This window comes from Centruroides vittatus, unplaced genomic scaffold (assembly GCF_030686945.1).
Source record: "Centruroides vittatus isolate TY-2023 unplaced genomic scaffold, ASM3068694v2 contig_301, whole genome shotgun sequence".
Lineage (NCBI taxonomy): Eukaryota > Metazoa > Arthropoda > Arachnida > Scorpiones > Buthidae > Centruroides > Centruroides vittatus.
Window position 1 is genome coordinate 4,269,570 of NW_027121927.1, and position 26,385 is coordinate 4,295,954.

The 26,385-nt window shown below is 27.3% G+C and overlaps 1 protein-coding gene across 2 annotated transcripts in view; it reads left to right on the forward strand.

The window, feature by feature from the left end:
* LOC136972786 (zinc finger C3H1 domain-containing protein-like) overlaps positions 1-26,144 on the forward strand; it is a 92,945-nt gene extending 66,801 nt beyond the window's left edge. For both annotated transcript variants that reach the window (XM_067267430.1, XM_067267431.1), the window contains exons 23-34: positions 1,040-1,363; positions 1,979-2,148; positions 2,228-2,348; positions 2,683-2,867; positions 3,879-3,980; positions 15,635-15,742; positions 16,508-16,768; positions 18,112-18,213; positions 22,287-22,326; positions 23,051-23,113; positions 23,296-23,414; positions 25,417-26,144. In XM_067267430.1, coding sequence (XP_067123531.1) covers positions 1,040-1,363; positions 1,979-2,148; positions 2,228-2,348; positions 2,683-2,867; positions 3,879-3,980; positions 15,635-15,742; positions 16,508-16,768; positions 18,112-18,213; positions 22,287-22,326; positions 23,051-23,113; positions 23,296-23,397 — 1,578 coding nt within the window. In that variant the 3' untranslated portion in view covers positions 23,398-23,414; positions 25,417-26,144. The remainder of the gene's footprint in view (positions 1-1,039; positions 1,364-1,978; positions 2,149-2,227; positions 2,349-2,682; positions 2,868-3,878; positions 3,981-15,634; positions 15,743-16,507; positions 16,769-18,111; positions 18,214-22,286; positions 22,327-23,050; positions 23,114-23,295; positions 23,415-25,416) is intronic.
* Positions 26,145-26,385: the final 241 nt, after the last annotated feature.

The following is a 26,385-nucleotide window of genomic DNA, read 5'->3' on the forward strand; positions in this document are numbered from 1 at the left end:
TTGTTGTCATAATGTAATCATTGAATTTATAAATAATAATAATTTTCTCCCTAAAAGTTTGACTGACTCATATGATATGCTCTTTACCTACTATGTGTGTGGTATGATTTTTTTATTATACCTCAGTAGATAACAGATTTTTCTTTAGTAGTTTATTTTTGTGTGGTTTTGGAATCATTCAGCTTATTATCAAGTTAATAATTTTGTATTGATAACAGAATTATTTGGATCTCAATTCATATAGTAGAATCAACAAATTTCCTTGGAGTTTTTCTGTATATATTTATTAATGAATTCTTCAAATATTTAATATTTTGAATTTATGATTATGTATAGCAAGAGAAGCTACCTCTAGTCATTTTTAATGCTTGACTTAGTATTACAGCAGTTCTGTAAGCTTTTAGAAAATTATTTTCAATGTAAATATTTTGTGATACCTGCTATAAAACCTTATGATTTGTGCAGGAATTACACAAATTGAGTGTCATGATTTGATATTGAAATATTGTATTCATACAAAATCTCAATATGAAATGATCAGTTTCTTTTTGTAAGAAATGTTATATCTATAATCTGTTATTTGATTTAATTATATTTATAAACTAATCATTTTTATTTTATTTAAAAAATATTTATTATATATAAGCAAAATGTGATTAAAAAATGTTTCAATTTTGCTGAAATTAAAGTACTTGCTTTTTTGACGACAATAACAACAATTATGTTATTCATTAGTAAAAAGTAAAAGTATATTTTCTAGACAAATGGGGAAATAGTCATTTTTATCATATTAAGCTATGACATGATTAAAAATATGTTTTTGGTTAGAAAAGAATGACAAAAGTAACTTATACTATTTTCTTGCCTGAATAAAAAGGATTAAAATGAAAATAGATATGTATAATTAATAACTGTGGTGTTTATAAGATTTCTGGATAAATTTTCTACTAAATGTTAATGTGATTTTTCTTTTTTACTTATTATTGTAATATGCTTGTTTGAGAGACAAGCACAATATACTTTTAATTTTTAATTTTAGAGGAAACTCATTCACCATCGAAAAGAAAAAACTTGTGACCAAAATGAACACAGTAAAGAAAAGGTTGAAAATGTAAACATGAATCAAATTTCAGATACCCTCCATATTGATGAAACTAAAAATCTTCAAGAAAATGATCAGTTTGTTTATGATTCTTGTATGAAGATGACAAAAGAAGAGATTGAAGAAAATTCTATTAATTTTTTAACAGAAAAAGATTATTGTTTTGCATTGTTGTGTTATATATATTTATTTGTATTTAATTCTCTACCAGCATTCATTTTTCAAAATGGTCAAGATAATCTTGGTCATATAGTTTCAAAGGTAAGATTATAATTTTTTTTATGTAATTTAAATAGTAAATTTTGAATTCAATGAATAATGTTTTAGTAATAATTTGTTTTCAAAAGAACTTTGAATAAGTTTTTAATACACTTAAGAGTAGTCTTTGGTTGATATATTAGTTTATAATTCCAAATATTACTGAAATTGGATTATAAAAATTAGTTTTAATTACTAGCCACTGTTATGAATATCTAAGTAATGAATCATATTCAAATGAATAATAATTAAATTTTAATTAGTTTGTTAATTTCACATTTATAGTTTCCTTTGTTAATACTTTTGTCATATTGATTTTTGATGTTTTCTCTTAATTACATTAAATTATAATTTAGAAAATTAGAATATGTATCTTGTAATAAGCTAATGAAAGTAATATGATTTTTATTAAAGATTAATATCAAATTAGGAATTATAATTATGATTATAATATATTTATCAAACTTTATTAGGTAGTTTATAAGTAATTTTACCAGAAATATAATAGTGTCAATTTGACTAAAATAGATTATAATAAATATTTTAAAATATTGTTACTGTTCTTATTTATTACATAATTTTATTTTAAAAATGATTATTAATACAATTTTTATATAGGATTTATTCCTGATTGATTGGGCACAATATTCAAAACTTAATAAATCTAAAGAAACAATTAAAGAAACAATTGAAGAAATTTTATCTACTTATTTAGAGAGATGTAAAAATAAAGATTTATATTTTCCATTTTATTTTCAACTGATTACTTTAGAATTGTATAATGAAAAGTAAGATATTTTATTGATAATTATAGTTTTTGCTTAATTTACTGTTGACAAATTGAAAAATAATGTTTGTGTTTTATAGTTATGAATCAGCAATGAATATCTGTAGGCAGTTACAAGAATTATCATCAGAAATTACTGATACATGGTTATTAACAGCCAGAATATATATTCATCAATCTTTATTTGAAGAAGCAAGCAAGGTTAAATAATATACTATAAGTTTTTAAATATAAGAAATTATTTTGTCATACTGTACATATCAGTTTTCACATTTTTATTTGTTTATGATATCACATTTCTCTAATTGTTTTTAAATTTTTCTGATATACACATTTGATTAAAGATTAAATAATGAATTTTTTTATTAATTAATTCACAAACACATGTTAAATAATTTATTGATGCTTCAATAATTTTTATTTTACAATAAAAATAAATATAGGTAAAGTATATAATAATCTGTTTATCAAATGAGAAAGTATTTTAAAAGTTTTATTTTTATGAAATTTATAATGAAAAATTTTTTTAATATAGGTTTTTGAAAAAGCAATAATCGTTGCACCTTTTGATCCTTACTTATATTATGCGGCATCTTTATTTTATTTTAATAACAACAACACACAAAAGGCAAAGGATTTATTAGAAAAGTGTATATATAATACTTTTAATAATTCAATCATGTCTTGTAGAATACCAGAAAGTGCCATTTCTCTTTATTGGTAAGTTTAAATATATAATGTATCAAATAACTTGATTCCAGTCTTTATTGTTTTATATTTAATATAATTTTCAGATAAACTTAGTGGAATGTTATATTGATAAGTTTTTAAAATATAAAACATTTTCTTTTTTCTTGTTTTTTTCAATGAGAAAGTTGTTTATCATCAATGTAAATTGTTTATCACTTCTTAATATAAAAATGGTAATAAAATATTTAAAAATAACTATTTGCATTTGTTATATAAGATTAGAACATACACAGGTTTTTAAAAATATTTTCTAATATATATTACAATTTGAATTTTTTTTTGTTATAAATTTGAATATACAAATAGTAATAATTTTCTATTTTGTATTATGAAGATTAGACTTTATTCAATTCTTTCCTGTTTAAATTATTTTTATAAAATAATTCATGAATTTTATTTTTCATATCAAAATTAGTTAGAAACAAATTATACAGTTAACATTAATTGAATGTAGTATCCATAAAAATTTTCCTGAAGTGATTAGAAGTATATTTTAAACATGATATGTATTATTTTTACTGTAATGATTTATTTTCGTTTTATTTTGAAAACAATGTAAATTTACTGTTGTTTTTTAAAATTAAAATGGCTTCAAAATAAATATATTTTTGCACTATTATTATATTTAAGATTTTTTTATTTTAAATTGTATGTGGAATATGGAGACTTATTTTCACTGTTTTTATCTCTCATTATTTTAGTATCAACATAATATAAATTGCTTATATTTTATTTGAATTTAAATATTTGAATTTCTTAGAATTATATTCTTTCTTCCATACTGATTTATAATGTGTATTGAATTAATTTAAATAATGAATTTTTTTTTGTTTACTATTTTAGATTATATATATTTAATAATTGAAAAGTTCAAAATTTTTTAACAAAATTTATTTACATTTTTTAATAATTTAAATATTTTATTTACTACATGAACTACACATTTAAAAATTATTTACTAATTTTTCTTCTTGCTTTTAGTAAATTACTTGAACATAATAATGAGATAACTCATCAATCAGAAAATCAAAAGAAAAATGAGATTCCTGAAAAAGCTCAAGCATATCTATGGCTTAATTATATGTAAGTAAATTTTAAATATTGGAATTATGTATATTTGTTTTAAGTATCATTTACATTGTTTTTATATTAATAATTGCAATGACTTTTGTTTTGCCTAATTTTATTTTAATACATTAGCAGAATGATGAAAGAAATAAGTATATGTACAGTACATATGTAGAAAGTTAGTTATGATTAACAAGAATAAATTTTCTTTCAATGATAAAATATACCGAATGTTTATGTAAACATTCAAATATAATTATTATTAAATCTAATTCAGATATGTTCATTCAAAATGAAATTCTTAAAGTGTAAAGAACTGGAAATTACTATTAACTTTCAGTTAATTGTTATATAAATCATTTAGAAAGATTTTAATTATAAAAAAAAAAACATTTTTGTATTAATGCTTTACAAAATATGTAACAATGGATACATTAAATTGTGCCACATTTTAGAAGATCCATTTCTTTCTTTTTAAACATGACTGTCATAAATATTTTATTGGTTTGAAAATTGAGTATATATTTGAACAATTTAAATAGTGATGTAATGAATTGGATTAACAGAAACAAGTCAGTGAAGATCCTTACATAATCCGTTACGATCTTTACGATGATCCGTCTCAAATTGGTTTTTACGACTCGAGAATGTCCGTACAATGGTCCGAGGAAAGCTACACCTCCACACTCAGTTCAGTGAATATTTACAGTTTATTTACACAACAAATATTTACAGGATGTACAAGTTTGACAACATTACATACACTATGAAGCAAAGATGTGGTATCTCACGTCAGCTTGTCTATTGGGGACTGTCAGACTTCGGGGAACTCAGGTTGCTTTTCGGAGCTGGCTCAACTGCGTGGCCGTCCAACCTCTACACTAACCCTTCTCAGAGGACTTTCTAAGAGGAGAACGCTCTCTCTACACCTCAAGGGCTTCCCTAGTGTCAGAGACTACCACGTATCCGGTCTCTCGCCCTTTTTCCCGTTTCTCTTGCCACCCTTCCAATTTAAGGGATTCCAAGGCGGCCACTTGCGACCAATTGGATCCTTCTTTTCCCCTGGGAGCTTCCAAAGACGTCCGCCCTCTTCCGGACGACGTAGCTTACAATCGCGTCCGTCCCTTGTTGACGTTTTTCAAGTCGACCAACACGTGGCAAACACATTGACGTGTACTCATAAATGGAGACGCTACTCCCTTTGTTCTTTCCGGCCGTTTATAGCCCCAACGCCAGGTGGGACTAATTATCTCGGTCACGTGGCTTTTCGACCTAGGACGCTAAAAGCGGACCTTTACAAAGTCATTGAAAAATTATGAAGTGTGTTTCAAGGTTTTTTCTCACCTTGTATTACTATTTTTCAATAGTTGATATAGTATAAGAAAGAAGAGTTTTGAGAAGCATCATTAAAAGATTTCGACTTTTAACTAATGAAACAAATGCTGAACTGCTTAAAAATAATTGTATAAATTGGCAAGAAACATAATTCGATATAATTCTTGATCAAAATTCTAATTTTGATATATATACATTATATAAAATAAATATTATATATAAATATAAATATTAATATATAATGTATATCCAACATATATTTTTATATCTAAATATTGTTATATTAGTATCAAGATATAAAAACATTTATTTGTACAGATATGCCTCACTAACAAGGGAACTGTCGGAGTGTCATCTAATAGATTTTAATAAAATTTAGTTAATAATTACGTTAAAAGTATACGAAGTCTATGACAAATTTCTAGTATTCACTAAAAGTGTTAATCAGAGTTATTAGCAATCAAATGTCGTACTATTTTATAGTACTTAAACACAAATATGCAAATTTTTAGAAGTGAAAGGGTCGCGGAGGAAGACGGCGATATTACATTTAGAATAAATTCTGGAATTTTCGAAAATGGGAGAATTAAATGTAAATATTCAAAACATTATAGCAGAATTTAAACGTTTATGTGATAATGTTTGGCCTACAGAAAATATTTGTATGCCTAATATTTCAGACGTTGATAAACAGGTAGCCAAACTGCTTTTTAACGCATTTAGCGATATTTTAAGTAGTTATGTAAGTAGAGATGACGAAGAGTTTTGTCAGATGGAAAATAATAATTTGATTATAGATAGGCCTATTTCAGATAATAAAATAACACGTCTGCTTCTAGAGAAAGAAACTGATAACGCAGACACTGACTGTGAATTGGGATATTCAGATGATGAAAAATTCGATAAGAATATAATCTCAACAAAACGAAAAGAAGAAATTCTTAACTTGCATAAGAAACACCCAAAATGGAAATTACACACATTACAGCGGAAAGGAGCTAAAGAATTAAAACGTTTTAGTGATTTATATAAATGGGAAAAACAATTTAAATCTCGAAAGCATAGAATTGAAACGTTAAAAATCATTAAAGAACATACTAAACAAATGTTTGACGAAGCTCGAGGCAGCTATAAAATTGTTAAAGGAAATCAATTAAAAATATGGGCATTACAGAAATTTCTTCAACTGAATAGTTCAATTAAGTTTACCGCTAGTGATTCTTGGGTTGCAAAATTTAAAAAAGAATATAGATTAGTATCTCGAAAGATTACAAAACTTGTAAATAAAACAGAAATAGTGAACGAAAAGGATATATTAGTAAAAGCTGCGCAATTTCAAACAACAGTAAAAAATTTATTGCCGTCTTATTCACGTAACTTCATATTCAATACGGATCAGTGTGGTTTTTCATACGAAATGATTTCACCAAGAACACTTTCATATAAAGGAGAAAAAAACACTATTGGATTTGCACATTCTCCAAGTAATAAAGTAACGCATTCCTACACTGTTCAATATTTAATTAATGCTAACGGACAAGTTGTAGGTAATGTATTTATTTGCTTACAAGAGGCTCATGGAACCTTTGGACGTAGAGTTCAAGCATCGCTGTTCAATGCCCCAAACGTAACTGTTACAGCTAGCTCATCTGGCAAATTATCTACAGCAATTATTACAAACTATGTAAAAGACGTATTATCTCCAAATATAACAGAAAACTCTTTATTAATAATTGACTCGTGGAGTGGACAAACAAATATTAATATTTATAATACAGTATTTCAAACATCTACAAATCAAAATTCATGCGAAATATTAATTATTCCACCAGAGTGTACGTCTATATGCCAACCTTTAGATGTCGGATTTCATAGACAATTAAAACTTTTAGCTAAAGAAATTTTAAATGCTATACAATTATTCTGTAATGATTCTTTGATGAAATTGTTTTGGACAACTAGAAATGGCATTATAAAATTACATTCGATTCTTCATCATCAATTATCTGCGCCAATATTTAATAATTTGATTAAACATGCATGGTTCGCTTCTGGACTCATAAATGAAAAGTGTCAATTCTTAAATGTAAAACAAGTTTGTTTTTCTTTTTTAAACACTGACAGTTTAAATTGTGTCGAGAGTAATTGCGAAAATCTTCGATTTGTTAAATGTGCACGATGCCAACAGATTCTTTGTTTATTTTGCTTTGTTGAAAAATATCATGTAAATAGTTGTCCATCTAATAATTTGTGAATATAATAACTTTTAAATATATCTATTAAAATGTATTTATTTATTACGTTTCGATTGTTTTCTTTATATTTATTCTATCAATACTTTTATATTAAATTTCATTGTTAAATGTATATATATCTAATCTTTTATATTATTTATTTGAGTTATTTCTTCTTCTACTCTGTAAATGTAATACAGTGATACCTCTGTTTTCGTAGTGTTTAATACTAAAAAAATTAAGGAATTAATATAAAATGAGTATAAAAAACTAATACAATGGTCTCCGAAACAGAATCACCATCTAACTGTTTTTGATTGATCGAAATTAATAATAACTGTTCGGCCTCTTCAATTGTTTGCGGTCTCTGTTTCATTAGCACATTTACGCCTTTCGCTACATTAGCCTCCTTTTTGCTTCCTTTTTCGCCACAACGAAACTTATCGTGGATGACGACTTCCCGAAAAGTACATGCGACCGATTTCAGCAATTTTAATGCCAGTCACGTATTTTTTAATGATTTCCTTCAACTCGATCGTGTTCCTGGCCTTGTTCGAAGGGCTACTGGCTCTGGAAACTTTCTTTGGTCCCTCGATGGAACTAAAAAGAATGGAAGCAATGAAATTGTTTGGCTAGACGCGCGGAGTAATGCTCGTACAGCAAAAAACACCGCCACGAGGACTTGTGAGCAGAAAAATGCGTGGGTCGCTCTTTGTTTTCGCAAAATTAGCAACGAGATCATGTGGCACGCCGACGAAATCCGAGGCAAATTTTTTGCAAAAAATCGACGAAAACCAAAGTCAACGAAAATCGAGGTATTACTGTATCTTCCTCCGCGACCCTTTCACTACTAAAAATTTTCATATTTGTGTTAAACTACTATAAAATAGTACGACATTTGATTGCTATTAATCCTGATTAACACTTTTAGTAAACATTACAAATTTAATATAGAGTTTGTATACTTTTAACGTAATTAAACTAAATTTTATTAATTCTTCTCCCATTTTCGAAAATTCCAGAATTTATTCTAAATGTAATATCGCCGTCTTCCTCCGCGACCCTTTCACTTCTAAAAATTTGCATATTTGTGTTTAAGTACTATAAAATAGTACGACATTTGATTGCTAATAACTCTGATTAACACTTTTAGTGAATACTAGAAATTTGTCATAGATTTCGTATACTTTTAACGTAATTATTAACTAAATTTTATTAAAATCTATTAGATGACACTCCGACAGTTCCCTTGTAAGTGTTTTTTAGACCATCACCATAAAGTGAACATTATCTTAAAGTGAATCACAGGCTTTTTTCCAATTGTTTGTGCCTAAAATATACTTATATTAGCATTTTTAAGTGCACAATAATGTTAGACCTAAAAAAATAATACAAAAATAAGAAAATAATATAAAAAAACTCATATCTCATTCAGAGCAGAACAAGTGCTAAAAGTGATAAACATAAATATACAGTAGAGCATCGATTATCCGACCCCCGATTAACCGACTTATCGGTTAACCGACCGCGTTCTAGTCGGCAAATTCAAATGTCTGCTAGTGATGTGGCGCTACAATATTCGGTTATGTCTTGTCTACTTTAATATTATTTTTGTTAAATTTTTGCATGTTTTAGCTGGCAGCACTGGCTCGACCATGAAAGGGAGGCTAGTATTTAAACCAGGCCTAATACTCTATACTAATAATGTATTTTTTCATACTTTTCGGTTATCCGACTTTTCAGTTATCTGACCAACCCCAGTCCCCAATTAAGTCGGATAATTGATGCTCTACTGTAATTGAAAAGTTCTGTATTAGTGAAGTACTCTAAAGTGAAAGTGCTTTAAAAAATAGTATGTCTGTACTTTGTTCCACAGGAAATTTTTAATCAAAAACATGCATGTACAAAATAGTGTTTTGAAATAGTTTTGGCATTACATGATAATATATTTGTGTCTGTGCATGGCTTTATTATAATTAATGAAATTTAGATTATTAATATGACTAAGCATTCATATTAAACAAGAGGAAAATTTGAATTTACTAAAATGATAAGACAACTAAAGTTTAGAGCAAAAAATGTTTTAAAGAATTGAAACATTTTTTGTGACCATGTATTTTGACAGCATTATAATTTATAAGACAGATGATAATACAGTAGAGCATTGATTATTCAAATACTGATCAACCAAAACATCGGTTAACCAAAAGTGTTCCAGTCAACAAATTCAAATTTCCACTAGTGCTGTGGCATTGCAGCACTCTTCCTCTCCCTACCAACCTAAACTGTAGGCCTAGTTTAATGTATAACATTACATAAGGTATGTATTTGTAAGACTTGTGATACAAATTATATACAGTACAGTTTTGTGTTTAATATACTTTTTCATAAATGATCAGTTATCTGAACAATTCCAATCCTGAATTGTTTTGGATAATCAATGCCCTACTGTACATACATTGCTCAAAGACAGGTTGTTTTTATTGTGGCAGTATGTTGAATGTAATACATATTTGATTTATATTCAATGTATTGTCATAATTTAGTATGCGGTACAGTCTGTTCAATATGTTCAGCTCATATTGTTTAAATATATTCAGCAAAAATTTTTTTGTTTTAGAATAATAATAATAATAATAACAACAATAACAATAAATCTCCCATGGTCACCACCTGGTCGTGGTGGGAGAGCCCAGTAATTTTACTGATCCATAGGGCAATGCAGGCTGGAGCACAAGCTCCTGGTAGGGACACCCATGCCAGTAAGGTCTATGGGGAGAAATGAAGCTAAGAGTGACCACACACCACATTCTGTGGAGATACGTATCATGGTAGTAACCAGATCTAAATGTGATACCGGCTCGGACGTCGCCCGGGTTAACAAGGTCCGCGTTCGTGAGTTAGGCAGAGGCTCACGTTCGAAAAATAGGCCACAGTCTCCCTTGGTTACCGGTGGCGAAAGCAGCACCGGCCCAAGCATGGCTACTGCAATGCCCTCAACAAATGTGAGGAACCAACCCAGCCTTGGTGTTTCTGTGGCAATGCATCCACAGACCACAAAGGCTGGAAAACCACGCCAACGGATGAAATGGACAGTAGAAATGAACGAGTTTATCATCCGTACTTATTACACGATCACAAAACTCGAAACAAACATGACAGCGTACAGACAACAACTACACCATAAATTCACACAACAATATCCTCACCTCACTGTCACTGAACAAAGGGTTGTTGATCAAAAAAGAACAATTATACACAACAACCTTATTCCACAAACAACACTTGAACTTATCAAACAACAGGTTGCTGATCAAATACATCAACAGACAGAAACATCTAACATTAATGAAGATCATGTAACCTGTCAGGATAATCCAGCAACAAGCATTGATAATAACACACATACAACAATTACCACTAATGATACTACAGACACTTCCTCATCCATCACTGATAACATAGACATAGATTTAGTTAATACGCTCTCACTTATATTTCAGGAAACACTCACTAAATATACAGGCACAGATCCCACACAACGACCACGAATACCAAAAATCAACACGTCAAAGGAAGTAGGAAAAACACTAAATTATGTAAACACTCACTTACTACCACACTACATTCATTCAATTTCTACACTCGCAGACATTCATACATTAGTTTATGCTGGGGCAGTCACAGTAGTGACACACCATGGACTGAAAGTACAGTCACAGACAAATACACAGAAAACACAATACTATCACAAGCCTGCCTGGCAGAGAAGAATAGAAATACAAATAAATGACATTAGACAGCAATTAGGCAGGTTGACACAATACACTAAAAACAACATAACACCCAAATTAAGGAAACAGCTCAAAAACATTTTCAAGAAAATAAAAACACACACAAAACACGAACATCACAACACACGCATTACAGAATACATTGATACACTAAAACAAAAACTTGCTGCCAAAGCACGTAGACTCAAACGATACAAAACATGTACACTACGAAAACAACAAAATAAATTATTTACAAACAATGAAAAACTCTTTTACAGACAAATTAATAACAAAGCAAACACTGATACACAGCACAGTGGCACACCAACAGAAGAAGAACTCACAACATATTGGTCTTCTCTTTGGTCCAGTGCTGTCACGCACAATGCTGATGCAGGCTGGATCGAGGAGGAGAACAGAAACTTGCACAACATACCAACTATGCCCTGTGCTGAAATAAACATACATGATTTCCAATACACTGTTAACAGAACACACAACTGGAAGACACCTGGTGTAGACAACATTCACAATTTCTGGTACAAAAAGTTTACATCACTGCACCAGGAACTAGCTAAACATCTAACACACATCATCATCAATCCACAAGACATGCCAAATTTTCTTACTCAGGGCATCACCTACATGAAACCCAAAAACAACAATACCACAGACCCCACACAATACAGACCAATTACATGTCTTCCAACACTCTACAAATTATTGACATCCTGTATCGCAAACAAAATATACAAACATATTGAAGAACACGACATTCTAACAGAACAACAAAAAGGTTGCCGTAGAAATCACAGGGGATGCAAAGAACAGTTACTCATAGATTCAGTCATTCTACGGCAAGCACACAAACAACACAGAAACATACACATGGCATATATAGACTACAGAAAAGCATTCGACAGTGTTCCACACAGTTGGCTGCTACATATCCTACACATGTACAAAATACATCCATCACTCATTGCATTCTTTCAAAACACTATGCAGCACTGGAGAACAACACTACATCTCAGGGTTCATAACACTTCCATACAAACAAACCAAATTTTTATTAGGCGAGGAATTTTTCAAGGAGATTCCTTGAGTCCTCTCTGGTTCTGCCTAGCCCTGAACCCATTATCCAACATGTTAAACAACACGCAATATGGTTACAATATCAGACATGAAAAAACAACACAGTTTACACTGTCACATCTCATGTACATGGATGACATAAAACTTTATGCATCCACACAAAAACAACTTCATCAACTCCTACAAATCACACATTCATACACCAAGGACATACAAATGGAATTTGGCCTAGATAAATGCAAAACACTTCACATAGAAAAAGGAATCCTGAAGAAAGAAGATTTTGCACTTGGAAATGGAGACGTTATTGAATCCATGGAAGAGGGCGAGTTCTACAAGTATTTAGGATTCCAACAGGCCAAACTAACAGAACATACACAAATAAAGCAAAGATTAATTAAAGAATACCAAAGTAGGTTAAATGCTATTCTCAGAACACAGTTAAATGCAAAACACACAGTTAAAGCAATAAACACATATGTCATCCCAGTACTCACATATTCTTTTGGAGTTATACATTGGACTCACACTGATCTTGAGCAACTCCAAAGGAAAACAAGAACTACACTTACTAAGCATAAACAACATCATCCTAAATCTGCCACAGAAAGATTAACCCTTCTACGTAAAGATGGCGGACGTGGCCTGATTGACATAGTTAACCTTCACTACAAACAAATACAGTCACTGCGAGAGTTTTTCTACAAAAAACAAGAAACATCACAATTACATAAAGCAGTAACTCTAGCAGACTCAAATAACACACCATTAAACTTACACTCACATCATATGGACACAACACAACATATAAAAAGCATAGACACCATTAAGCAATCGTGGGCTCGAAAGGCACTCCATGGCAGGCATCCTTATGATCTGGCCCAGGATTTTGTTGACAAAACTGCGTCAAACAGCTGGTTAGCACGGGGATGCCTCTTTGGGGAGACGGAAGGATTCATGATTGCCATACAGGATCAGGTCATAAATACTAAAAACTACAGAAAACACATACTCAAAGATGCAACACTCACAAATGACACATGCAGAAAATGTCACGTCATGCCAGAAACTATACAACACATCACCTCTGGTTGCAAGCTCTTGGCACAGACAGATTATTTACACAGACATAATCAAGTAGCAAATATAATACACCAAGAGCTTGCAAAGAAACACAAATTAGTAGACATCCACAAACCATACTACAAATACATTCCACAGACAGTATTGGAAAACAACACGCACAAAATGTACTACGACAGAGCCATAATCACAGATAAAACAATTTACCACAACAGACCAGACATCACACTCATTGACAAACACAATAAAATGACATACATTATAGACATATCCATTCCAAACACTCACAATATACAAAACGCATGCACTGAAAAAATTAGCAAGTACACAGAACTTGCACAGGAAATAAGGCATCTGTGGAGGATGGATAGGATGCTTATTGTACCTGTTGTTCTCTCCTCTACAGGTGTCATACCACACACACTACACAAAAGCCTGGGCACATTACAATTGAATAGAAATATGTACATCACACTACAGAAGGCCACTATATTGAATACATGTCATATTGTGAGAAAATTCCTGAATACAGACACACAAACTGATACACTTCTTTAATTTCTGTTTTGGTTACTATGCCTTGACTTTGGTCTGGCATAGTACACAGCCACCGGTGTTAACCGAGTATATCTCACTTAACCCAACATAATAATTAAAATGTTCAAATTAATCTTATTAAATTTAAAACCTTTAATACTAACATATCTTATACAGTCCTATGGATTTAATATACAGGGTGATTCAAAAGTCACATAAATTTTAAAAATTAATTACTCGAAAACTATTTACAGTATGTGATGATGTGGTTTTTACAGATATGCTTAGAAAGAAGCAGGATTTTTTAGGTACAATAAAAATTTTAGTATTAAAATAGTTACATTTCTTGCCATAGATGGCATTTGATGAAATTGCATAATTTGTGAAGTTGTTACTAGAGCTTACACTAAGAACATTTTTATTTTTTATTCTTACTTTAACAAATTTACAAATGATTTCAATTTTTTACAGTGTTATCTATGGCAAGAAATGTAACTATTTTGGTACTAAAATTTTTATTACACACAAAAAAATCCCACTTCTTTCTAAACATTTCTATGAAAACTGCATCATCTTAATGTAAATAGTGAGTTGTTATTTTTTGTAATTTGTGAGTTATTAATTTTTTAAAGTTTATGTGACTTCTGAATCACCCTGTATTTAAATGCAAATGCTTAGGTGTTTATAGGTAATATTATGGTATAGCTTCTGAATATTAAAAAGAAAAAAGAATTGATGACTGTATTATAATTAACTTGAATTTTAAATATTTTCACTGGACTTTGGAGCTGAATTTCAGAAGAATATGAAATAAATAGAAATTAAAGAAATAAAAGATTTGTTTAAAAACATTATGTACATAACTTCATTTAATTCACTGAATTGTATTGTACCACACACAAAGTTTGAGCTATCATTTAATAGTTTGGATATCTGATGCCATTTACAGATTTAGTTAAAATTGCAAAGCTCAAAGAAAATTTTGAATGAGCAGAGGTAATTGTATCATTTTAGCTGAGAAAAGGAATCTAATCTTTGTCAGAAGCATCAACTGATATCTAGTTCATATAACTGTAAGCAACCAACATTATTTAACCAACAACTAGAATTACAACTATTGAACATGAAAAAATCTGTTATGATTACATATTATTGATATATTATTCTGTTACATTTAACAGCAATAAATTTTTATCTCAAAATATGAATAAATCATGCTGTGACCGTATTGTGAATTAAATATTTGATAGTATACATCAGAAAAATTTATATTTAATGACAATCGAACTTAGATTATTATTTTTATAAGAATAGTAATGAATTTAGAACATTGAAAAAGTAAGAAAGATAACATTTTTTACAAATATGCTTAAATTATAATATTGTGATGACAAATCTTAGATTTTTACATTTAAAACAAATTTGTTTTATATTAATTTTAGATATTTACAGAAGTCTTTCCATATATACATGTTCAAAAGAAACATTATCAACAGTTTGAAAAACTGTTCAGTTTAGATATTATTTTAATGTTTTCAATTATTTATGATATGCATATTTACATTGATAAGTAAGCAATTTCAATTGGATTATTTTATATATATTACAGTTTGTATCTTCAATGTCAAAACTGTTCTCATTCTGACATAGTCATTGCATTTGAAGCAGCATTATCATCATTTCATTCATCCAATATTTTAAAGATTATTTGGTGGCAGTAAGTATTTATTTTTATAAAATATTGACAGTTGCATAATTTCTGTAATACTGAAAAAAGAAGAGGGTACTTTATCTACTAATTTTTAAATCATGAGAGAATTTTTAAGTTGTTAATTGCAAAATATATATTTTATATTAAATTTTAAATGGGGAATTAACTTGTGTTTATAATTAAAAGAACAACAAAAGTTTTTATTAATAAAAACATTGTATGTGCATAATAATTAATTTAATTAATTATTTGTAGTGTAGTATATATATATTTTTGTTAACATAAGTAATTTTTATACCTGTTGTAAACTTATGAATTTTTAATTTTAGCAAATATTATGAGTATAATAGTAATTTATTGTAATGAATGCTATTATATTCATTAAAAAATTAGTTTATAAAATACTGTAAAATGTTTTTACTTATGTTAACCCATTTTTTAAGAACATCAAACTAATGTTTTATTATCAAAACAATATAAACTAAAAATATTAATTATACTAATTACTATTCTTTATTATTAATCTTTATTATCATAAAGGGTGGTACTTTGTATCTCCAGGGCATATTTATTAAACAATTTAGAATATTCTGGAAGAAAATCGTTAATTTGTTTTTTTTAATGTATTAAATAAATATGAAATATTTTATATACATATGTACATACAATTTTTTTAAAAAGTATTATTTTACATATTAAATATTATATATAATATGTGTTTTTTTAATTTTATTATTATTATGAAATGTGATTAATTCTGCTGTTTTCTAGATATATTCATTATTCACTCTTCTATGTGTCATCAAAAGGAACAAGCATCAAAAGTTTAATAACTTTAATATCAGAATGTGTTATAAGTATGCCAAGGAATGTTTCTCTTCCACATATTCCTGGAAAGTTCAGAACTGACTATAGCTTCCACACTGCCTTGACAGAACTATTTCTTACTTTTTCACAATATTGCTTTGATAAAGCAACCATGGCTGAAAGGTTTCTTCAAATGATGCCAAATAATACATCAACTATTGAAAGGTTTTATCATTTGTTATTTGTTTTATATATATTTATTTATTTAATTTTTATCATTCTGAAAATTAGCATTCTCCTTTAATAAAATAATAAAATTTAAAAAAAAACAGTAACTATTTACAAATTTTTAAAAATTTAAAAAAGGTCCTTGTTAAAAAAAGGAAAAAAAGAAACATTTCTAAGAATGATAGTGTTCACTTTATGGCAAAGTACACATCTCTTAACAAACCTTTCCTTGTAGGTTACTGCTGAAGCCAGAGTTTTATCCTCCCTGTAATCAACTCCTGTTGGAACTTCCCACAATTAATTTACATAATAGTAAATATTTATATTTATTTATTTATACCTAAGTTACACAGTTTAAATGTAGAATAATAAATAAACAAAAACTCTCATTACTATGTGAGATTAATGCAAAATATTTTTAAGATCCAATAAAACAGCACACAATTTTTTTAAACCTATGAATTTAAAGTTTAAAGCAAAATTTGACATTAATAATTAAAATATTTTTATTTAATTTTGAGCATATTTGATTACTAATTAATTTGGTAAAAATTCTCATTTAAATTTCACCATAAATTTCATGATTGTTTTATCAAAAGTGTGTAAATTAAATCTGTAAATATTAACGTTTTTAGCATAAATTTTTTAAATAATATATGACTAGTAACAATTTTTGCAAATTATTATTTTTTATAGTATAGAGTACTATATGATTATGTTGAATAGATAGATTTCTTGGTAAGTGCTCTATAGCGAAATGTTTCTATAAGTCCAGCAGATTAAATCTATCATAATATATTGAATTATAAAATGATAGTTTAGAATGAGTGTATAGTGGAGTACTATCTCTCTCATATTTTTTACAGTAAACAACTTACAAAATCTTGCATTTATGAATCTAATTATAAGGATATTTGCCATGATTTTCATAAACCTTATAAACTGATGTTAGGTTTAATATATAAAGGGAAACTTTAAATTCATAGATTTAAAAAATTGTGCACTGTATTATTGGATTTTAAGAATATTTTGCATCAATCTCACTTAGTAATGATAGTTTTTGCTTATTTTTTATTCTACTGTGTAATTTAGGTATACATAAATATTAATTATGAAAAAGTTATATTAGTTAGAGCTTGTTATACTGTTCCCAAAATTTATATCTTGCTAATAAAACTCAAAATGTTTAAAATATGCAGAGATTTTAATGAATTTATTTTTGTTATATAATTTTATTCAATTAATTAATTTAAACATTTTAAAAATATATATTTAAAATCAAATGTACATTTAATGTATATTATTTGTTAATTATTTATTATAATGTTTTATTTTTAAAGGGCAATGTATTTTTATATGACTTCTGGAAAGGATGAATTTGCTCTGTCATTGATTAAAAAGAAACTTAATAATAAAGTATATAATTTGAATTTATGGAGAATGTAAGTTTATATATTATTTTAAATTACTAATTATATTTAAAAATTGATATGAATATTGTGTGTGATGTGAGTTATATTGGAGATGTTGGTATGCCTACAATGCTCTGTCTCAGTCTACTGCACAATGTATTTTAATTGTCATTGTACAGGTGTACCTCACTTTACGTCAGTAATTGGTTCCAGGAGAGGCGACTTAAGTTGAAAAACGACGTAGTGTGCATGACTCATCAAGATCAATTGCAGCTATTGCTTACCGCAACATATGCTTCATATAGTAACACTCGAAGATTTTAATGACTCTCTGATCCATTGGTTGTATACAAGACGTGGTGTTTGGAGGGAGGTACATGACGGTAACGTTGGGGTGAAAATCTACAATGTTTTGTGGGTGGCCAGGAGCATTATCAATTATCAATAATATCTTAAAAGGAATCCCCTTCTTCTTGCAATGGTTTTTTGTTGCTGGGATAAAATGATTAAAGAGCCAATCTTCAAAAATAACAACAGTAACCCAAGCTTTTGGATTAGCCATCCATATAACAGGAAGAGATGCCTTGATTACATTCTTCAGGACATGGGGTTGTGTGCATGATACACCAGCAATGGTTTTAATTTAAAATCTCCAGCACAATTACTTCCTAACATAACAGTCACATGTTCTTTTGAGACCTTGTAGCCTGGATTTGATTTTTCTTCTTTGGAAATGAAAGAACAGTCTGGAAATTTTTTCCAGTATAATCCAGTTTTGTCAACATTAAAAATCTGCTCAGGAAGAAACTCGTTTTCTTCGATGATCTTAGCCAATGATTTAGGGGCTATCTGCTGCTTGTTTGTCAGCTGATGCACTTTCACCTTGCTTCTTAATTAATATAGTGATAACTTCATCATTCTTTAAATCTCATAAACCAGCCTTGGCTCGCTTTAAACTCTACATCTTTCTCATCTGGGTATTTTTTCTTCAGGTCCTCAAACAAAGACAATGCTTTTGCTTGAATGATTTCTTGACTAACAGCAGCAAGCTGATGATTCATCCTATCAATCCAAAGAGAAAGAAGTTGTTTCATCTCTCCAAAGATTTTTCTGTTTTCTTATTGATAACATTATTCTTCATCCCTGGTGCATCAGATATGATATACATCTTATCCTTATTGTGAACAATCTTCAATACAGTTGTCCAACTCATTCCAAAAGATTGAGCGATTGATATAAGCTTTTCATTTTTTTCATGGCGTTTTATCATAGCCAGTTTATCGTCCAGTGTTATAGCATGATGCTTAGCACATGCACTAGGAATTTTCTTAGGAACCATTAGGGTAAAATATAAAGTCACAAATGAATGAGAATGAGAGAGTAGGCAATAAACAGATATATACCTTGCGTACGTGTAAACTAAACGTTTTCAATTTGGCAGGAATGATGAGTGGCGCTGACAACGATGCCATATGGTAGCTATCGGAACTACCATGGAAAACGCTAATAGCGAGGTTGCAGCCAATGTTTTCAACATGAAAACGTGTATGTTGGACATTCAGCGCCACCTCCTCGTAAGCCTAGAAGTTTGACAATGGCATTTAGAACATCATTGAAATCATACTCGACATTCCAAATGCCATTGTCAAACGCCATTGTCAAACTTCTAGGCTTACAGGAAGGCAGTGCTAAACGTCTGTTGTACACATTTTTGCGTTGAAAACGTTGACCGCAACCTCACTAATATTGAGTTATTAAAGACCGCTAAATAAGACGACACAGAGTCTCAGATGTTTTCATATTTCATTCTCTAGGATTTATGATGATTATATTAACATTTACTGTAAATGTACGTATTTTAATATGATTTTATATGCTTTTAACGCTTTTCTAGTGATATTACGCAGTGGCGTAGCGTAGTTGTGGCAGACAGGTGTAAAGTCCGAATAAAATGACTTAAACTTGATTTTTATTTTTCCATATATATATTTTTTGGATAAATGACATATAATCAAGAACGATGTAATCCGAGGTATACCTGTACAATTATTTATTTATACTGTTTTAGTAGTACTATTTTACTTATGAGTAAACTTCCTTTTATACACTTTATAAGTTAATGTATTAACCCTTAGCCTGACGTTTGCCACGCCCCTTGTTTACGTTTATTTTGTAAAATGGCCAAGGGCAAAGTAGGTGAATCAGGCAGTATTATTTAAAAATTCACCAAAAATTAAATTATTATTTTATTCATATGAAAAAAATCACATATATTTATCAATATAGTTAGTTTTAAATACGACATTTTTCAATAAAGTTTGTTTGAAAAATTTATGAGAAAAAAATAATAATATATGATAACTGACATTCAAACTTGAAAATTTGTTACTTTTTGTCAAAATTAACATTGTCTGGTTACTTCATTCTTATTGTCACTGAGCCAGAACTATGTAGAATATTGTTCTGTACAATTTGATATAACATTTATGCATGTATGTTTATTTGTTGTGAAATTATCACACATTATATCAAACATTTGTTTGAAATCTAAACTTTATTCTGCTTTCAACTAATATAATGAATTAATATACTTTATTCCTTTCATATCAAACAAGGTTATATATTTTTGTAATAAACATATGATTACCAGTAGCAATAGATGTAGCATTTGCTGATATTTTAGATTTAAAAAAAAATTAAAAATTAAAAAAATCTATAAAATATCAGAACTGAAGGTCATAACTTGAATATTTATAATGCATTAACATATTATAGCTGAATAAACTTATTATAGCATTAATGAACTTATTACAGTAATATTATTGCATGAATATGCTAAAAATGAAATAAAAAATTATCAGAAAATGAAAAATTAAGAAAAAAACCGACAATTAAAATTTTTTAACTCAACAAAACCCCACCTGGACAAAAATATGTGAAACAGACGATAAACAAGACGTTGCCATCAAGTGCTGACATCTGTTGTCCATAAATTTTATAAAAATCGATCGTTAACAGGGTAACAATCAATTGGTACTCTGGCCTTTTTGCTTAACAATTAGGGTAACGATAGATCGGTGCCCCAGCCGGGAAAGGGTTAAAAGAATGTGTTGTTTGATTTTTTTATTATTCATTCTATTATTCACAGATGTAAATAGGGTTATACTCATGCTTGCAGAATGCAACTATGACATTTATACTAAACTAAATGAGATAAGTTTACATTACATAACAAAAAATTTGCTTACATTATATGTGCTTTCTGGAATGCAACCTTTGAATAAATTAAGAATCCTCTGCATATACAATACTGTTTTGAAGATAAAAACTATATTGATTTAGTAATAATAAAGTAATAAGTCAAATTCAGAAATATTTTGCTTTTCAAATTTATTATACAAAATATTACATTATTCAAAATTATTTGCATTTGAAATTCATTATTGATGACTCAGAGTTGTGTGTTTTACTTGATATTTTTTTAAAATCTGTATATCTGTGTGTGTGTGTGTGTGTGTAAAATTGTTTTCGTAGATCTATAAAGTGATTGTCACTCAAATTTATTGATTTGGGAATTTTTTATTTTTATTGATAGATGATCAAAAAAAAATTATCAGTAAACTAATATTTTTTGAAATAAAATTATTAATTTTGTAAACAGTTTTGTTTTAAAAAAACCATTTAGTCATAAAATAGATGATACTTTTAATTACATCAATAGAGCAAAAAAGAATGATGGTCAATAAAAAGTTTGTAGCTAATTTTAATGATCTTAATGTACTATATGCTGAGACGTAATTGTATTAATTGAACTTTATTTTAAAAATTGAAAAATAAATAATTTTAAGCTGAAAATTATGATAAAAATCAACCCAGTTTTCTAAATGTAATTCTTTTTTGATATTTTCTGCAGAGAAAAGGGTATCTACTAAATATGTTTAATATGTTTTAAAACTGAATTATTTATAGTATGTTTTTAATGCAACATTAAAATTTTATGAATATAAGCTAAGTACATTTAAATATATAGATATTCATTTTATGTTGTGTAAAATATTAAATTAATAAATATTGTCTATTAATGTAAAATTTTATTAATGCAGGGCAATTTATTTGCTGTTAAAGGAAAATGATCAGCAAGAAGTAAGTTATATTAACAGTTTGAAACTTTGTTCTTGTTAATTTAGTATCTTCTGAAAAATTGTATTCATGTCATTATTTCACAAGTTAATTTCTATAAAAAAGTGTTTAACTTTATTTTTTTATTCAAATATATACAAAGTATATATTTAAAATTTTCTGAAAAATACAATTAATTGCTTAAGATATAACATCCAAATAAATAAATAAATAAATAAAAAATATATTTGAAGTTATAAGTTTTTTAATAATAGTATTATTTTTTGTGATTATATCACACCTTCTTAATTATATATTTAGAAAAACTAAAAACAAATGAATTTATTTCCATTGCTGTTGTATTTATATTTGGAGGAAATAATTTCTTGTCTCTATAGCATTACTTAATATAATCTAATATAAATAATTATACTCTAATAGTATAAATGCTTAATTTAAAAGTGTTTTGGATAATACCACTTTCTATAAATATTATAATATTAGATAAAAACCATATTAAAAAATGAGTACAAGTTATTTAAATTGTACTATTTTTATTATTTGTAATGACATTTATCATTTGTTAATTTTAATTCAGAAATCTTAATAATTTAATAAAGCATTAGTTATTACAAAAGTATCATGTAGGAATATTTTAATAATACAGATAATTTTATAATGTTGATATATATATATATATATATATAAAATATTATAAATATTATAATTGTAGTTCAAAATGTTACAGGTACATAAAACATATAATGAAGCCATCCAAACATTGCCAAATAGTGCTGTTTTATGGAAAGAGGTAAGTCACTTCATTTAAAATCTAAATATAATCCCAAATAGTTAAAATTTTTATCAAAATTGCTATTTTAATTTTTTCATAATAAATTTCAATATCATTAATTTTATTCTGTTTACATTTAAGTAAACTATTAGAAGTAATGATATATATTTGTTTTTGTCATTTCAAAAATGAATTTCTAGTACCTAAAATATGAAATATCAGAAAATCACAAAGAACATATAGAAATGATTATGGAAAAATGTAAAAAACTTCAAATTAATATTGTAGATGATAGGAGATGATATTTTCAAAATATAAGGTATTGTAATCATTTTATTTTTATTTTATATATTTAAATACATATTTTTACAGTTAATGTAAATTGTAATAAATGTTTATTTTTAATCAGTTATTTCATTATCATCATCTATATTATTCTAAAAATGATGATTATGATGATATCAGTTATAGAAATTAATGTTGAAAAATTATTTTTGAATTGTTTAAAACATTTTTCTTGTGTATCTATTAGTTAAAAAATTATTTAAGTAATTAATTTATGAAATAACTATCTGAAATCTAAATATTTGTTTGCTTATCAAACTTAACTAAAGAATTAAAATGTTTATTGTTCTATGTATTATTTAATATTTTATTTAGATTCTTTTTATGTAAAAAGATATTTAAATTCAAAAACGCAAGTCTATGTGAGAAATAGCTTTTTTGCTGAACAAACTGCTTTTTTTGCAGAGACTCCATTTCTCTAAGTATGATGAATGAATACAAAAAAGTTTTCAAACTTTTTTGTCATGCTGGTTGTATTCTCTCAGAAGTGTCAATTTGAACGATATTTTTCATTGATTTAACATTAAATTTTTATTGTTGTACTTGTGATAAAAACGTTAATTTCATTGATCACAAATAATTTCATTACAAATTATTACAGTAAACTTATAAATAGCACTCTACATTATAAAGGTATATATAGTTGAATGCTATTTTAAAAGAATGATGATCTCACATAATATTTATGTACTTAGTGCACAGAAATTGCATTCATTTATAATACTTGTAATATATTTTGCTTACTACACAGAAATACTAAGAGGTATTAAGAAGCATATTATATAAATTTTAATATTTAATAGCAATATGATTAAAATTTATATCATATATGATATATTAAAAATAATAAAATTAATTTTGCAGTAGAAATGAAATCTAATGAAAGTTATTAAATAATTATTTTAAGATAAAGCTTTCATCTGAATTAGAATATTAAGTTATATATAATAAGCATGGAATAGATCAGTTTTGTTCAGATAATGATGATATTTCATTTATTTATAATAGAAAATAAACAAGGATTGATAAATGATGATTCTGTATATAAAGGATATGATAATAAAATGAGCCATATTTTTTGACAAAAAACAACAACAAGGAACAATTGTCATAGAACTTCAGATTTAATTTTAAAACACTAGTTTGAGTCTAAAAATTTTAACTTTCTGGAAAATTTTAAATAAGAAAAATTGAATAATTGGTAAAAACAATTAGAAGCCAGATACTAACTCTTGTTTTACAGATCAGAAATCTTATCTTTTTTTTTGTTTTTACTTTTTGAGGCTGTTTTGTATGAATTCTAGTGTTTCTCTCCTGTTATAGCAATAAATTCTTTCTTGCTGACTTTCAAATAGGATACTTTTAACTTTATTTTAATAACAAATTGAAGTCAATAAATGTAATTTTCCATTTCAGTTGGCTATTTGAAATTTGATATGCTTATTTTTTGTATCCAATTACATACTAACATTATTTTTAAGATTACTTTTATCTAACTCAAAGTATTTTACATGCTTAGAGAGTAGAAAAGTGGTGAAATAAAAGGTAAACAAATTTTTTGATGCAATGTTGATAGTTACACAATTTTGGAATAAAAAGCAGTTTAATAGACATGTGGACAGGTAGAAACTGCAAGACTTCTGGAGGATTAAAAATTTAAAATAAATAAATATTTTTGTTTTGTTAATTTAAAATAAAGTAAAATGTTATTTTTGTAGCTTTGTGTTTTAAAATTAAGCTGACACATTGTATAAATGAAAACTGGTACAATTTTAAAATAATAATTAAATGGGAGAAAGTTTCTGAAATTTTTTGAACCATTTGAATATTTTTAAACTGAATATATTTAATTCTTAAATTTATAATTCATATTAAAAATATAAAATATTCACATTTAGTATTGAAAAAATATTCAAATAATTTTTAGAGTTTAACATATTTCTTTATTTATTATTATTATTTTATCATCATTCTAGAAAAGAAATTCAGAATCAGCTTTAAAACAAAATTTTATGCCAAATTCCAAGTAAGTATTCTTAATATATACATATACATTCTACCTTAAATACACACTTTTTTTACATTCATTTTGTTTTAATAATTTGCAACTTGTGTTTTGTATATATTTACATATACATGTATATATACGTATGTATTTTTGTTTTTTGTTTGTTCAAAACAAAACATCAGCCTCACTATTGATATAATGTCTTGTTTTATGCATGATTCAATAATTTCATTTACCGATCTCAGTACAGGACTTAAAAGTATAAGTGTTTGAAAGTTTTTATATACTTTAAATGAAATAGCCAAGAAAAAAAGTATAAACAAAATTATCTTATCTTAAATTTTTTTGTACAATTGCCACAAAATACTGCCAAGAAAATTGTAGTAACGAAGAAACAATTGAGACTTTTATACTGGAACTGTGATTAAACCTCAGTGCCATTTATAGAAGATTGCTAACTTAATAGGAAAACACTCGTTTGTTTATAAACAGCAAAATTAATTGGATATTAATTATAGTAGTCATTCAACTGTACAAAATTAATATTTTAAAGAAAAATATATAATAAAATATTTAAAGTATTGTAATATTCAGTTGAATGACTACATACTTGAGAATGTATATATGTCTATTGTGTTTTTTTCAATCATGTAAAAGAAGAAAAAGGAAACAAAGAATAAATAACTTTGAAGTGAACTTTGCTGTTGTATTTTCTTAAAATTACATTGCACAAAAATAGCTTTAAATTTATTAAATTTATTCACTTACATGAATACAGAGTGGTTTAAAAATCAGTAATCATTAAAAAACTAAATTGTTGCATCAATTAAATAGTTCATTACTTAGAATATTTACAAAGTGTTTGAAATGAATCTCTTTTTGTTTAATACACATCATGTTTTTACAGATTCAGTTTGATTCATATTTGCAAGTATTC